This window comes from Pristis pectinata, chromosome 10, assembly GCF_009764475.1.
Source record: "Pristis pectinata isolate sPriPec2 chromosome 10, sPriPec2.1.pri, whole genome shotgun sequence".
Classification (NCBI taxonomy): Eukaryota; Metazoa; Chordata; class Chondrichthyes; order Rhinopristiformes; family Pristidae; genus Pristis; species Pristis pectinata.
Genome location: NC_067414.1, coordinates 50,546,791 through 50,562,510, shown reverse-complemented (window position 1 = coordinate 50,562,510; position 15,720 = coordinate 50,546,791). Strand labels below are relative to the sequence as shown.

Genomic DNA, 15,720 nt, shown 5'->3' with positions numbered 1-15,720 from the left:
CCACACAGACATGGGGAGAACGTACAACCTCCTTACAGACAGTGGCCAGAATTGAACCCGGATCGCTGGCGCTGTAAAGTGTTACGCTAACCACTACACTACCGTGCCTGCCGTGCTCTTTCATTGTTGAATCAGATTGTTAGCGATTTTAAATATCTGATTCCAAACTACATTTCTGACCTTTCAGTTTCCACATTACAAAGAGTGCTTATTTCCAGTTACATAACATTACCACATCTACCCTTATCTCACCCACGTACCACTGAACACCTCAGTAGTGTACTTGTCACTTCCTGACTTGAATATTCAAATACACTTCTGGACAGCACCTTCTTCTGCGCCATCCATAAGATTCAGCTCATCCAGAATTTAACAAATTTCACACCATTCGACTCTTTACTAAATTACATTGCATCAGTCCCCAATAATAATTCAAATTCAAAATTCTAATGTTTGTTCTCAATCCCTTTTTGCTTTGCTCAGAAACCTCTTCCAATTGTACATTTAAGCAATGCCCCCCCATTCTTTCTCTTAATCTCATTGTTTTTTTTCAATAATCTCGTAGACGGGATCATGATAAGCACCTTCCCAGAAGAGTCACCGAACATACTACTTTCATCAACCTTCCTACTTATCACTCCAAAAGAATCAATTATCAGTCAGACACTACCATATTGATTGAAACAACATCTCAAGTTTTTCCATTTATCTAGTTTAATGAAAAATCATTTATACATCCATTCTTTTTAAGCACATCAAGTCTTCTGCACTTTTCTTCAATGCATTTCTACAATTTTGTGATGACAGGTGTGAAATAATCATTAAGAACCAACCTAATACTTTCTTCCCTCACACAGTAGTCATCTTTTTGCTGCTTAATAGCTCCTGCTATTTCCTTTGTTACAGATCCTCCCCAGGTTACGAACGCCCAACTGATGGACACCCCCTACATACGGTGGACCATTTGGGAGACCAGCGGGATGGATGGGGATGATTTACTGGCTTCTGTGGGGCTGTGGGCATCTTCATCCACGTGCCTTCCCTCCCCGCCCCGCCCTCGAGCTGCAACAATCGGGGGCTGGGTGGAGCCGAGCGGAACTGGTAGCATTGAGCAGAATCACTTGCTCACTCAGTGATTCAGTGAGGCTGGCTGGTGGCCGCTCTTCCCGCGCCTGTTCCGTCACAGCTGCTTCTGTGATTCCCCCCCACACACTGTTTTGTTAATTTCCAACTCATGAACGGCTTGGGTTACAAACAGTTCTCAGGAACGAAACCCTGTTGAAACCTGGGGACTGCCTGTATACTAGTTATGTATTTACAACACCTTTGTGCTTTCCTTGATTTTATTTGGCAACATGCACTCTCTTTGCTGCCTCAATCTTCTTGTTAATTTCACCCCGCCTCTCCTAAACTTCTCTTGACATACGCTTTCTAATTTAACATTATCCTCATATATGTTCCTTAGGATAACTATGGGACACTAGATTTTTAACACCTACCCTTTTACTTAGTGGAAACATATTTTCTCCATTTTTCTGACTTAGATACCTTCCATTTCGTTTATCATATACTTTTACTAAATCACATTGTAGCTTAGTAAAATTATACTAAGCTCCCCCTCACATACACACAAAACCACTCGCCCCAATTAAGAACTTTTAATCCAAGTCTTTGTCATTTTTCCATAACTTTGCTAAGTCATAGATAAACACAAATTTAAAACAATTGGAAAAAGTAGAAAGGAGATGAGAAGAAATGTTTACCCACACTGGGTTATGAGCACTGCTTGAAAAAGTGACAGAATTAGTTCCAATAGTAACTTCCAAAAGAGAAATGGTGAAACAAACAGTTGAAAGAGCAGGGGAATGGTAGTAATTGTGAAGCAACTTCACAGAACTGATGCATACTGCACATCATGGGTAAATAGCCTTTTTGTGGCAGAGTTGGAAAACTCAGCTGTAATGTTCTGTTCAAAACAAATCCTGCTTCTCTGTTGCAGGAGTCGAATCACTTCCTTGGATTACTATTACAATTTTGTAAAAATCTGGTCTCATTAAAAAGTTTTGGCATCTGAGATAAACTAATTGTTGGAAAATGTGCTTCTGAATTTCTTGTGTGTTCTTTGGGTGGGTAAATTTTCTTACTAGGCCAGAAATTACCCCATTTTCATCCTCCTGTTTTTCAAAATGGGAAAAAAATTAAGTGATGGCTGTGCTGAATCTAGAATCCATACTTGGGAAAGGGTACATACCTCACGACACAGCCTTTGCACTCTCCCTGTCTGTCTCTGTAATTCCATAATCCAATAGGCTTACGATCCAACGAAGTTTCTCCCATACACCCAGAGAATGTAGTTGTTTTGACTACATCTGATTTCTTGAATGATTTAAAGAGAGAAGTTAAAATTACAGTACTTAATTGTAACATCTGATCCTAAATAGGTCTGTGAAATTGTGCACTGTTCTCTTTATGTCGAACACCCAAGCAGCTTAAAGAGTAAAAATCATTACTTTATATTTATGCTGGATACAACACGTCTGCAAAGCCAATAAATTTCTTCAGGTGTTACCAACAGGGAGCCTGCCTAAATCAGTTAGAGGAAGGAGGCTGTATGAAATTCAAGAATAAGAAGTGCTAATAGCACCTCCATTAATGCCCATAAGACTCCAAGACAATTTATGACCTTCCAATGTGCTATCAAACCATCCAAAGTAAGATGAGCCAACCATGTCTCCAAAGATGAACTCCATCTGTTACAATCAACTTCCTCACAATGAACTGCAAGATCATTTAATTAATATCCCAGAAGTTTAATAGAATCTATTATAATCGTGCTTCACTTGCACGTTTTTCCACTTTTGAATATTCTTATGAATGTTATAAATGAGTGGTCCTTTCAACTTTTCTATCAGATAACTCTCAGAAAAATATTCCCTAAAAAGTGTAAATTAGCTCCCTGTAGATGTATTATTGTTTTATTGATTTAAGATCGGCGCTGTTTGAGTACCATAATACTCGAAACACCATTCAGAATCAAAAATGCAAAAACAAAATGACTGAAATAATACTTGAGCAGGTAGTTTTAGATGGTGCACACTGCACCAGCAGTTTGTTTACACTTTTCCTCTATGAGGGAGACCAGAGGATTTGGTGGTCATCATTGACTTTTTTTTCTAATAAGCAATTTAGAATAATCAGGCAGTAAAACCCGGGCACCACAATGAACATTTTACTGTATTTCTTGACAGAAACTGCTTCTTATCTGTGAATTTGAGAGCAATAGAAGAGAGGCTGAATTGTAACAAAGATTCTCCACAATTTTTAATTGATTTTCTCCTGCTTCCTTATCTCCTATCCAAGTAAGTGATGACAGTGCAGTCCTACAGCCATGAATTCATCAAACTTCTTTCCAAAGTTAGCTAGGAGTTAACATGACAGGGAAATAAGGAAGGGGGAATGAGACTGATGGCATTGCTCAGTTGAGAGCTGGCCTGGACTGAGGGGACAAATGGCTTCCTTCTGTGTTGTAATAAGTAATTTCATTCTTCCAGTGTTTTCCGATCTGTTTTTCCTTTTCAATGGGAAATTGCCTCCAATCAATATTTCATCACAGACATTTATGAATAATGAGTATAAATCCACACTGTAATGAAACCACATTATAGACCAGCTCTCCAATAAGTAATGCTATAAAAGGGCCCATAAGAAAAATAATTCTTAAAAATATCATGTGACATAGTGCCAGTTGTAGCTCACTGAGGAGCTCTCTCGCCTCTGGATCAGAGATGGTGTGCTTAAGCCTGCTCCAGAGACTTCAGCCCGTAATCCAAGCTGACACACTAACGCACATCCAGAGATGATGCATTGAAGAACAGCAAATAAGTTCTCCCTGTTCTCATCTAGTACTTATTTGTGCAACCAGTGGCATAGTGGAACCTTGCTATGTACAAACTGAATGTGAGAGCAGGTGGCACAACACAGATGGAATGTTTCTTATAGTACAACAGTGACAACATTTCAAAAAGTACTGCATCTACTCGATAGTGCTTTGAAATGTCTTAATGTAATGAAAAGTACTATGAAAAGCTAAGTCTCTCTCTGCACAGAAATGCTCATTAAATGATTCAACTACAGCAGCTTTGAAACATGCAAGTTTTACAAATAAATAGATCCACTACTTGCAGAATAGTTAATTCCTGCAAATTGATCATTGGTGAATTAATATTGTAAATCAAATAACCACATCATGAAAAATGTTATGCTGTACCTTTACTTCTCCTGTTAAACCACCGACAAACAAATAAGCATTTGCATCCACATCAAGTATCGTGTAACCTTCAGGTGACACTGCGCTGTAAATAGTTGGCATGATGCTTGCTCTTGGGCCATCCAATGCACGTACAGAAATTGTTCCATTTCTTCTAAATCTTTTGTGTAAAAGAGAAAGTTAATTACTGCCATTGTTTAAACATTAATTAGGAACTGAAGATCAAATATTATGCAATTACATTAAATTTTGCTTAAATGTAATTCATTACTGCAAGGGAAGTTCAAAGGAAACTGTTCAATACAACTTCCATCATACTGAGACTGATAGGAGAAAATAAAGATTGTGACAACAACAATGGAAAGTTTATAATGATTCTATAATCCGTGAACTGTATGAGAAAAGTATAGATTCTTTAATCGTTCTTACTCCATTTTATGACATTTTCCTTTTCATTTCCTCAAATACACTGTTTCTGAACAAGAGTCTAACAGGCTCTTTTTAACCCTTAATCTATTGTTCTATGAGCTAATTTATTTAGCTATTCAAGAACATGGGGTTCAATTAAATAGTCACATAATACTGAACAGAAACAGACATCTAGCTCAATATTCTAGAGAAGCCTCCCCAGCCTTCCCATGGACACTCTTGAAACACTCTTCTTTCTCCCTTATGATATTTAAGTCATCTTAAATCTATTTATGCTCATAAGCTAAAATGCTAATGTGGTTCTGAGTTATTCATTCAAAGTGTCTTCTGAGTAAAACTAGTTCTCCCAAAATCTCTACTGGATTCATTTGTGTCACTCTTATATTTATTGCCACTCTGGTCTCCCCTGCAAGTGAAAATGTTTTCTTAAGCTTATAAAAGTCTGATGTAATCTTAACGATTTCAATCAGGTGAACCTTCATTTTCCCTTTTCAAGAGAAAAGAATCCAAGTTTGCTCAACTTTTCATAACACGTACAACTTCTTAGTTCTGGTAATATTCTGGTATCTTTTACCTTGTCCATGGTTTATCATTTTTTGGTTTCATATTCATTTTCTAAGGATGTAGGCTCTGCTGGATAATCCACTATTCACTGTCTATCCTCAAGTACCCTTGAGTGGGAAGCCACTTTCTTGAAGTGCTGCAATACTTGTGGTGAAAGTACACTAAAGGAGTTGTTGGGTGAAAGCCCCAGGATTTGGACCCAGAGACAATGAAGTAAAGTTAGTAAGGTATGCAGACAGGAGGGAATTTGCAGGTGGTAGTGTTCCTATATTGTTGCTGTCATTATCCTTCCAGATGGTGGAAATCATGAGTTTGGAGAAGCTTTGGTGTTTTTGGTAGATTGTACACACTGTACCAGGTGTGTCAATGGTGGGGTGAGTGAATGTTCAGTGTGATGGATGGGGTGGTAAGTGAACAAGCTGCTTTGCTCTTGGATGGTGATGAACTTCCAGAGTATTGTTGCAGCTGCACTCATCCAGCCACAAGGAGAATGCTTCATCAAATTCCTGATTTGTGGAAAGGCTTTGAAGTATCAGAAAGTGAGTAACCCTCTGCAGGATACCCAGTCTCTGACCTGCTCTTGTAGCCATAATATTTATGTGATACGACAATTGGGTTTTTGGAGCTTTTTGGGTCCTTGATGACCCTTCAATGGTGATACGTTAACTGTGGTTAATCTGTGTTGTTGGATATGTCATTGGCTGGTATTCATGTGGCAAGAGTGTTAATTGCTCCTTATCAACCCATGCTAGAGTATTGTCCAAGTGTTGCTGCATGCAGATAATATCTGAGAAGTTCTGAAACCATCAATGAATGTCTCAACTTTTGAGAGAACATTGATGAAGCAGCTGAAGGTTACTGGGCTAGGGCTCTACCTGAGGAACTCCTGTAACAGTGTCTGCGGGTTTGCATGATTGAGGTCCTTTGTGTGAGTTACAACTCCAACCATCATGGTGTCTTCCTCTTGATGCCACTGACTTCAGTTTTACCAGGGTCCTCTTTGCCCCTACAAATGCAGCCTTGAATATGATCGCTACAAGAGCAAGTCAGAGATTGGGTATCCTGCAGAGGGCTACTCATTTTCTGATACTACAAGCCCTTTCCAGAATCAGTCACAAATCAGCAATTTGATGCGATATTCTCAGTCAATTTCAGGTTTCCATTAAAATTCAGGTCTTTTATCCTTGTTTGGACAAAAGCCATGATGACGTCCAGAATAATCCTGTCAAGACCCAAAATTTGGCAACAGTGAGCAGGTTATTGGTGAGGAAGTGCTACTTGGTAGTGCTATCTACAGCACTTTACATCACTTTCCTGATGATTGGAAGTAGACTGATGGGGCAGGTAATTGGCTGCTTTCTGTGAGCATAATATGGACATTAGAATTGTTAATAGTGCTCCAAATGCGTTTTTCAATTTTACACATCTTGGTTGATGTTATTAATTTTTTTTCCATGGCTTTCACATTAGTGATAGTTATTTATATATTGGTACTCCCAGATCACTCTTCTTCTCAATCCCATTTCTATTTTGAAGAATAGTATCCTTTATCTTTCCACCAAAATATACCACTTAACTCTCAGCTAAATGGATTTGCCAATACAAAATCATAGAGTACTTCAATCACAAGTCATTTTATTATTAATGGAAAATAATTATTCCCAGAAAAGAGGTTCATTAAAAGACTTCGTAGCCAATTCATAAAATTAAGTACAACTTTAATAAGCAAACCTAAGTAACCCACAGTTGCTACTGGGACACTTTTTTCATGTGTAATGCTCATTGGGTGGATGGCCTGAGGCATAATTGGGAAGCTCAGTAATTGGTATCAATGGAGACAGGCTGGGGGAAAGGGCAAGAAATCCAATAGCTCCCAAGTGAAGTTAAACTGCCATTTTTGACTAAAGGGGAGAGGTGATTCCCAGAGATGTTGGGGCATCATGTGAGTCAAATTTTCAGAAGTAAAGGGAAGTAGCAATGTTCCTTCGGTCCCACAGAGCTAAAGGATTAACTTTCTCTGTTTACAGGGTAATTTCTAGCAGACTAGTTATGGAATATCAGTTAGACTGTTCAATGTCCAACAGCATGAACACTTCAAAACTGGTTACCTACCAACAGGCCCCAATCAAAATGGTGGAAGGAATGATATTGGGAATAAGAAAATTTGTTTAACCCTGTGACATTGATTCCATTAGTATCCTGTTTCCACTCAGAAATAGGCATGAACATTGACGCTATCATTTTCCAAACAAGTGAGATTCATCTACTTTTCGTAACAAACTGGTTAATCTACACCTGTGACTTCTATCCAAGATATTTAACAAATGGAAATTTCAAACCAAGAAGTCAGAGTAATGACCCATCCCCAAAATCTTGTAAATCACAGTAACATTATCATATAACCACGCCAAACACTTAGAGATTTAAAGAAAAGAAAACCCCGATATAATTGATAGACAGATGTTATTAATGTATTTTGTCTGAGAAAGGGAGGCAATGCCCATTTGGGGTGGAATTCTTCAAATATTTTTTCTTTAAATTCTTCTAATAGTTTGAGCTATTGATATTTAGTCAGAAGCAATCAACTCAGAAGCATGAAACCTACCTCGAGGCTTCAATTCTGTACCAGTACTGGTCATTAATGATTAAATCCGGATATTCAACACGTCCGACACCAGATCCTACATCCCATAGGAAGCTGACTTTGCCTTTACGCATCTCAATGGCCAAGAAATCAGTCTGTTGAATAACATTAAAATCAAAGTTGAGGGATAATTTAGAAACCATACTAAAACTTTAACTAACTGACCTTCAAAGAGACAGTAGATGTAAATGTTATAAACAATTTTTAATAAGTGACAAAAGAGATGTAAAATGTTTCTTAAAATGTGCATTCACTCATCCCCAACGTGCAGCACAGCTAGTATAAAGCCATTTAGATATTTTATAATGCATAACTAAGAAAGCTCAGCACAAATACTAAAACTAACCATTTTAATAGAATCATTTAAAAAATATTATTTTGCTCTTTTATGCCATTTGGTACTTTCTCTCCTCAGCTTTAAACTGGTTAAATATTTAAGGATAAATTCATGCAGTTAGAAAGTTGAAGACTTAAGCTCTACTGGAAAGATGTGAACATAGTGTGAAACATTAAAGAACTAATAAGGGAGTGTGTCACTGTCAGAGGTTCCATTCTTCAAGTAAGACTTAAAATCGAAAGAAATAAAGAACTGCAGATGCTGGAATCTAGATAAAAAACACAATGATGCTGGAGGAACTCAGCAGACCAGGCAGCATCTGTGGAGCAAAGCAGGTGGCCAACATTTTGGGTCAGGACCCTTCTTCAGAACTGAAGATAGGAAAAGGGGAAGCCCAATATATAGGAGGGAAAAGCAGAGCAGTGATAGGCGGACAAAAGAGGGGAGGCGGGGTGGGCACAAGGTGGTGATAAGTAGATGCAGGTAAGAGATAGTGATAGGCAGGTGCGGGGGAGGAGGGGAGAGCAGATCCACTGGGGGATGAGTCAAAGGCAATGAGAGAAAGGGGGAAATAAAGGTAGAAAAAAAGGCTTGGAAAGGGAAGAAGAGAAGAAGCATGGTGGGGGGTGTTATGGGGAAGGGGGGGTGGGGATTACTTAAAGTGGGAGAATTCAATGTTCACTTCAAATCAAGAACCTATCTACCCTCTCATAGCTCTAACCAAAGAAGAATAGGGAAGATTTTAACTTATCCAGCCAATATTTCTGCCTCAAGTGGAATCACTGCTGTCTGTGGTTTCTTGCTTTGTGTAAACTGGGTGCCACTATTACATTAACAGAGCAATTACAATTTAAATGTATTTTCTTGGCAATGAAACATGTTGGACGCCTTGCAGATGTGAAAAGCACAGTAAACATACAAACTGTAATCAGACAGAAGATAGTCTGAGAGCAAGTGGGAAAATGCTGTGGCTTCACTCCTAACTTGTACTCTGCTGGGAGTACAGAATCATTAAAGTTACCTTCTGTGAATATTGTACATTAGAGTCATAAAGTCATGGGGCAGAGAAAGAGACTCTTCGGCCCACCCACTACATACTAACCATCAAGCCCCTACTTACATTAATCTTACACTAATCCCATTTCATTCTCCTCACATTCTCCCAATTCCTCCCAGATTTTACCATCCATCTACACACTTGGGACAACTGACGATGCTCAATTTACCAACCAAACTGCACATCTTTGGAATGTGGCAGGAAACTGGATCAGCCAGGGGAAATCCACACAGTCACAGGGAGAACCTACAAATTCCACACAGATAGCACCAGAGGTTAGGATTGAACCCAGGTCACTGGAGCCATGAGGCAGCAGCTCTATTAGCTGCGCCATTGTGCCTTGCTTATGCTTTAAAAGTAAAATCTGGAGGGCCTATGGAATTCCTTAGCTCTTGGTATCTTCACTATTTTTTCTCAACAAGATCTAAAAGACAAAGGCTTTATCATAGATTGACTAGAGAATTCGAAAGGTTAAAATGCTTCCCAGGTGGATTGTAGTATGCCATTTTGATATGTTATAACTAGCTATAGTTGGTACAGTAAGAATTGGTTAGAATTATTGATAGTCTCCATGTTACGTTATTTGGATGCAATGTGTATTTGCATATTGCTGGTCTCATAATTTCCTCAGTGATAATAAATACAATGATGCAAATGCTGCTGAGGACATCATGGTGTGGCTGTCAAACAGTATGCCCCTCCCCCTCATCATTACACATACAAAAAGATGTTGTAATTTGATTGTTCAGTCAAAAGAGGGAGACAAATTCACTTCTAAAGTGGTAAAATCTGTATGCTCATTTTCCCATAAACATCTCCTATTTCTCACCTCTCTACTCAAAGTAGAGATTTCAAATTGATGGCCCCTTGTGGCCAACTTTGTAACTAAAGGATATAACTCTTTCTTATTCAGCTTGTCATAACAATTTATGATTTAAGAACTGTGTTAAATCTCTTCTTAGGTTTCTCTGTGTTAGTAGAAAAGTTACAGTATCACATTCTGGTCATAGGTATAGTTTTCCAGCTCTGATATCATCTTGGTTAATCTATGCTGCGCACTTTCAACCACCCAAAAGACCACTATAAAATTTGATACCTAAAATTATATGAAAATGTCCTATCCAAAAAAAATTCTTTAGTTTTGTAACTTATCCTCACCATTTACAAAATCTAACCTACAGTTACACCTTCTAACCTGCAGTCAGAATTTTAGGAAATTATGCATTTGACTCTGTGGAAATCTTTCCATCGACAATTTCCAAAACCTTGTCATTGAATGTACTGTCCTGTTCTTTATTTCATTCACAAAATGCATTGCTTTGCAATTCTCTACATTCAGTTACACTTACCATTACCTACCATTCTACTAACCCAACTGATATCTAGTGTTGACCATGTTTTATCATATGCCTCCCTTTTAATTTTCAGTTTATTGCTTAATTTATTTATACATTTTCTTACAAGTTCAAGTGCTAACCTTGGCTGAGCGTGAGCACACTCCACTCTGATGTAGGCAAGCTGGAATAAGTATTCATCCTCCTTTATGTGCTCTAAAAATGAGATGTAGTAATGTGTGCACTTTGAATTTTGCTTCTCAAATTTGGTCCTATTGTTTTAAAACCAAATTTCAAAAACTGAATCGAAGCTACTAGATTAGATATTTATTGCAAACAACCAATGCTAAATTTCTGGACCAGTGTGTTCAAGTTCAGCATGCAAGTTTAGGCCAACACTTCAGTCCAGCACCAAAGGACTGAGGTTCTGACAGAGGTGGGGTCTTTCAGATTGTTTGTTAAATAAAAGCTATTTCTGATCAGTTCAGTGAGCATAAAAGATACTATGGCATTATTTTGAAGAGCAAGGAAGTCCTGAGTAATATCTGGTCAGCAACATTCAAATAGAGTATCTTACTTCGTGTAAACTGGCTGCCATGTTTCTTATATAACAACAATGTCTTGGGTTAAGATTACTTCACTGCCGGTAAAGAGCTTTGGGATATGGTTGTGAAAGATACAATGTAAAGCTCATCCATTCACATTCTTCATATCTTCCTTGCATTGGAGTATTTCTATGCTCTACCATATTTACCTTATACCTGAAAAGAAAACACTAGTGCTGGGAATTTGAGCACTTTCTCATTTCTGTAGTTAATTTTCTTGGTGGGGTCTCACACTAGAGATGCATAACAAATCAGATAAAACCACTAATAATAACTGGATTGATAATCTGATGTCATGTATCACAAGTATTAACTAGCATGGAGATCTTAGGTTTACAATCTCTCACAGACACCAAGTGCACTTCAAGTTCATTAAAACCCTGAATAATAATGTCTCCTGGTTGGAGAACCTGGGGAGCACTCTGACAACAAAGACTTGTTCTAGAATTAGTGCTGAAAGTGGTGTTTCTATATACTCTTTTGCAATTGCTGTGAAGTGCATGACCACTCAAGTACCACTTCTGGCCCACATACTTTTGGAAAATCCAACATGTCAATGCACAGTCAGAAGCACCCATCTGATTGCCACGGCTTCCCATTTCTGATACAGCTAAAACACCCGATAAAAATTCAAATAAACTAATCTTCCATTATCAGGCACGTCACATTGTGGTTATCACGAACAGTATCAATACTGGAAACACTGCACAGGACTCAGGCTATCATCCAAAATGTTATGTTTCATATTAACATTTAATTTCAAGACAATATGTTCAATGACATATAATTTAATCATGAGTTCTGAAGAAACACACTCACATATTTGGCACTACCAAGGTAAAATAGCAGATTCTCGAGCTCTGAAGTCTTTACATTCAGAACAATAGAATTGTAGGTCCCTTTTTTTATGTCTGGTCGGTATGTGCGGATACAGTCTCCACCAGATGAGACTGAAACTTTGATCTAAAATAATAGAGAACAATTAGATAGCGAAACAGTGCCAGAAAGATACAGAAAGGCTGAATTTATATTTATCCTGTTACTCACAGAGTTGGCATGCTTTCGAGCTTGATTTATTAGCTCTTTGATGTGAGAAATATTCTTTCCAAGAGTGTCCTGTAGATTTTTGATAGGTTTCAGTTTATCCAGCAAACTATCTGTTTTTTCTTCTAATTCTTTAACTTTCATATCAGCATCAGCAACTGCACACAACAAGAAAAAGAAATATACAAACTGGTCAATTCTACCACTTTGTCAGAATTGTCTTTTACTTATCAAGACATAGAAGTAGGCTGTTTGTCCCATTGTCCATACTGGGTTCAGGGGATCAGTCCCATTCATCCCATTTCCCCTTATTTCCCTGCACCTCTGTGACACTTTCCTTCGCATATGCCCATTAACCTACACTAAGGGGTACCTACCAGCACATCTTTGATACGTGGGAGAAAACTGGAGCCAGCAGAAGAAACTCACATGGTCAGAAAAAGAATGTACCAATATCACAAAGGCAGCACCCAAGGTCAGGAGTGAATCTATGTCTCTGGAGCTGAGAGGCAACAACCCTGACTGCTGCACCGCCATGCCAGCCTATCCAGGACATAAAAGATCATACATGTTTCTCAGCTTATATAAATGAGATTAATCAGCACAACAGGCTTTGCCCTCCAAACCAAACTTTACACCACACACTTATCTATGGATCTTACGAGCCATCAATAAGCAAATTGGAATCCAAGCCCTTCCTTTATACCTAATCAAAAAAGAGGTACCTGCAGAGGCTTGAATATTAATTCTATCAAAAAAGTGCCCAAGACCTCTGCCATTTAACTTCAATACAAACTTAACTAAACTCTCAGAAAGTGTTATCTTTAAACTTCACAAGGGCCCACCTAAAAGAGTGGTGGAAGGTTAACATCTGAATTTTCTTTCTCACATGCATATCTCCTCCAAACATGCACCACTTTCTCAGTTCTTGAAATTCTATTTGAACAATGAACAACTTTCATTGTTGTGACAACAGCATTTCATGAAATAAATACAAGTTGCACTCATCTCATTTGGTGGCAAATATATAATTTTGTCCCAAACTGGATTGAAAATGTCACCTGAAAACAAGTGTCCAAAATTCTCATGCGAAACAATGTAAACAATTGTATTTTTTGATGCATCTGGCAATGTTTTGTAGCGCATATTTGGTTACCTTGGTGTGTTTGTTCACGAACTCCTAACCATTTCAAAACAAAATCATTAACTAAAATGGATAGTGTGAAATCCATCACTGGTTTTAGAGTAATATTAAATTCTGACTGTGAAGTATAATTTTGTGAATTCCCTGAGTTTCATCCACTGGAATCACAGATTAGGTTTTCAGGCAGAGAAACCATTAGGTTTTGCCATTCACTGAATTTAAGGCACAGAAAGTCACATTTTTGATTTGTGCTGCTCGCAGGTGAGTTAAGCTGTGCTGGCAGCATGGATTTATAAAACTATCTTTGTGATGACTGCATGTTCACCAGGGATCCTAAAAATAAGAGGAAGACTCAGACTAGACTGACACTAGGCAATATGAGAAAAATGAAGTGATGTTCAGAATATCAAGTGAGAAAGACAGATAAAATGTTACATAGCTTTTCAAAACCTTGGAATATGGAATATGAAGCTGGTAGTATACATACGAGACAAATGGGTTGCTATTTAATGAACATGTAAAGAAAAGTATTGATGCTTTCTTCAATGTAGATATGGAAGTTAAGGGCAATATCATGTTTTTGGAAAGAACAAATTCAGAAATAAAGCTTGTTTTGAATTCTCTCTGAAATATGGATAAATTGGATAAGATGGGAGGGGGGAGGGGAGGGTTTGGAACAGAGGAGGCTGAAGAGATGTTTGATTGAGGTGCATAAAATTGTGATGGGCCAATATAAAATTTATAAGAAGGAGCTATTTCTGCTCAGAAATAGCTCCTTCCTATTTTATTTAGGCCCCTTGTGGTTTTATACACCTCACTTGACCTCTCTCACCAGAGGAGTCAAAAAACCACAATGCAGAAATTGAAGCAGTTAGTAGAAGGATTAGAAAGGAGATGAAATAATGGTTTTCAACCAGTGTGTGATAAGTGTCTGGATCTTCCTGCCTGAAAACATGATAGCTTTAACTTCCTCAGAGGAGTTATCCTGGGCCCAACATAGAGATGCAATCATGAAGATGGCACACTAGTGTCTCTACTTTCTTAGAAGTTTAAGGAGATTCAGGATGTCATCAAAAACTGACAAACTTCTACAAATGTACAGTGGAAAGCATTCTGACTGGTTGCATCATGGCCTTGTATGGAAACACCAATGGACTGGAACACAAGAGGCTACAGAGAGTAGTGGACTCAACCAGTTCCATCATGGGTACAGCTCTCCCCTCCTTCGAGGGCATCTACAAGAGGTGATATCTCAGGAAGGCAACATTCTTCATTAAGGACCCTCACCATCTGGGCCTTCTTGATGCTGCCATTAGGCAGGAGGTACAGGAGCCATAAGACCCACACGTTGAGGTTCAACAACAGCTTCCTCACCACTGCCATCAGGTTCTGGATCTGACCTGAAAAACCCTAACACTATCTCAGACTGTATTTCTTTTTTTTTCTCTCTCTCAACTTGCACTAATGGTGTTATGTTTATTTTATTGTGCAAGTTATGTATAAATTATGTTAATTTAAGTTTACATTAACTTATGCTTGTCATGTTTGTAATGTACTGTGCTGCTGCTGCAAAAAGCTAATTTTCAAGGCATTTATACCTGGGCATGTATGCCTAGGTCAATAAACCTTGAACATGAAAAAGGCAGAAATCCTCACCACAATTTAAAAAATGCTGTAGCGGCCCGAACCTGCAGGACTCGAACCGCCATCAGCGGCCACGGGCGCATGCGCGGGAGCGCAACGCGAACTAACTGCGACGCGGGCCTTCCGGCGGGGACCACACACCACATCCGACGGAGAGGCTCTCAGTTACTCTGGCGAGCGCATGCACTTTGTTTCAGTCAGTAAAGTGTACTCCAGTCCAGCCGTCGGTCTCTGCGTTTTCTTTCCTGCCACGTGCTGCGTTCGGCTACATTTGGTGACACCGACGCTCCCAGACGGCACTTGGAACCCGAGACATGAATCCCAACGACTCGCACAACGCAGTCTTGCTCAAGCTCCTGATTTTCTGGGCTGCTCAGCCCCACGTTTGGTTCGAGCAGGCTGAGGCCCAGTTCAGCATCAGAGGCATTACAGCCAACGCCACGCGGTACTACTACGTGGTCAGCGCGCTCAACCAGGACATGGCAGCGCAGATCATCGACTTCCTGCACTATCCGCCTACGGAGGACAGGTACATTAAAATCAAGGCACTCCTCCTCCGCACTTTTGGATTCTCCCGCTGCGAACGAGCCACGAGGCTCCTGCGCATAGACGGCCTGAGCGACTGCAAGCCATCCGAGCTGATGGACGACA

General features: G+C 39.1%; 1 protein-coding gene across 1 annotated transcript in view; it reads right to left on the bottom strand.

Moving 5' to 3' along the window:
- lama2 (laminin, alpha 2) overlaps positions 1 to 15,720 on the bottom strand; it is a 287,962-nt gene that overhangs the window by 26,940 nt on the left and 245,302 nt on the right. Inside the window, exons 44-48 of the mRNA XM_052024602.1 lie at positions 12,285 to 12,439; positions 12,057 to 12,200; positions 7,866 to 7,999; positions 4,268 to 4,427; positions 2,252 to 2,376 (exon numbers count right to left, since the gene is read on the bottom strand). Of these exons, the coding sequence (XP_051880562.1) occupies positions 2,252 to 2,376; positions 4,268 to 4,427; positions 7,866 to 7,999; positions 12,057 to 12,200; positions 12,285 to 12,439 (718 nt within the window). The remainder of the gene's footprint in view (positions 1 to 2,251; positions 2,377 to 4,267; positions 4,428 to 7,865; positions 8,000 to 12,056; positions 12,201 to 12,284; positions 12,440 to 15,720) is intronic.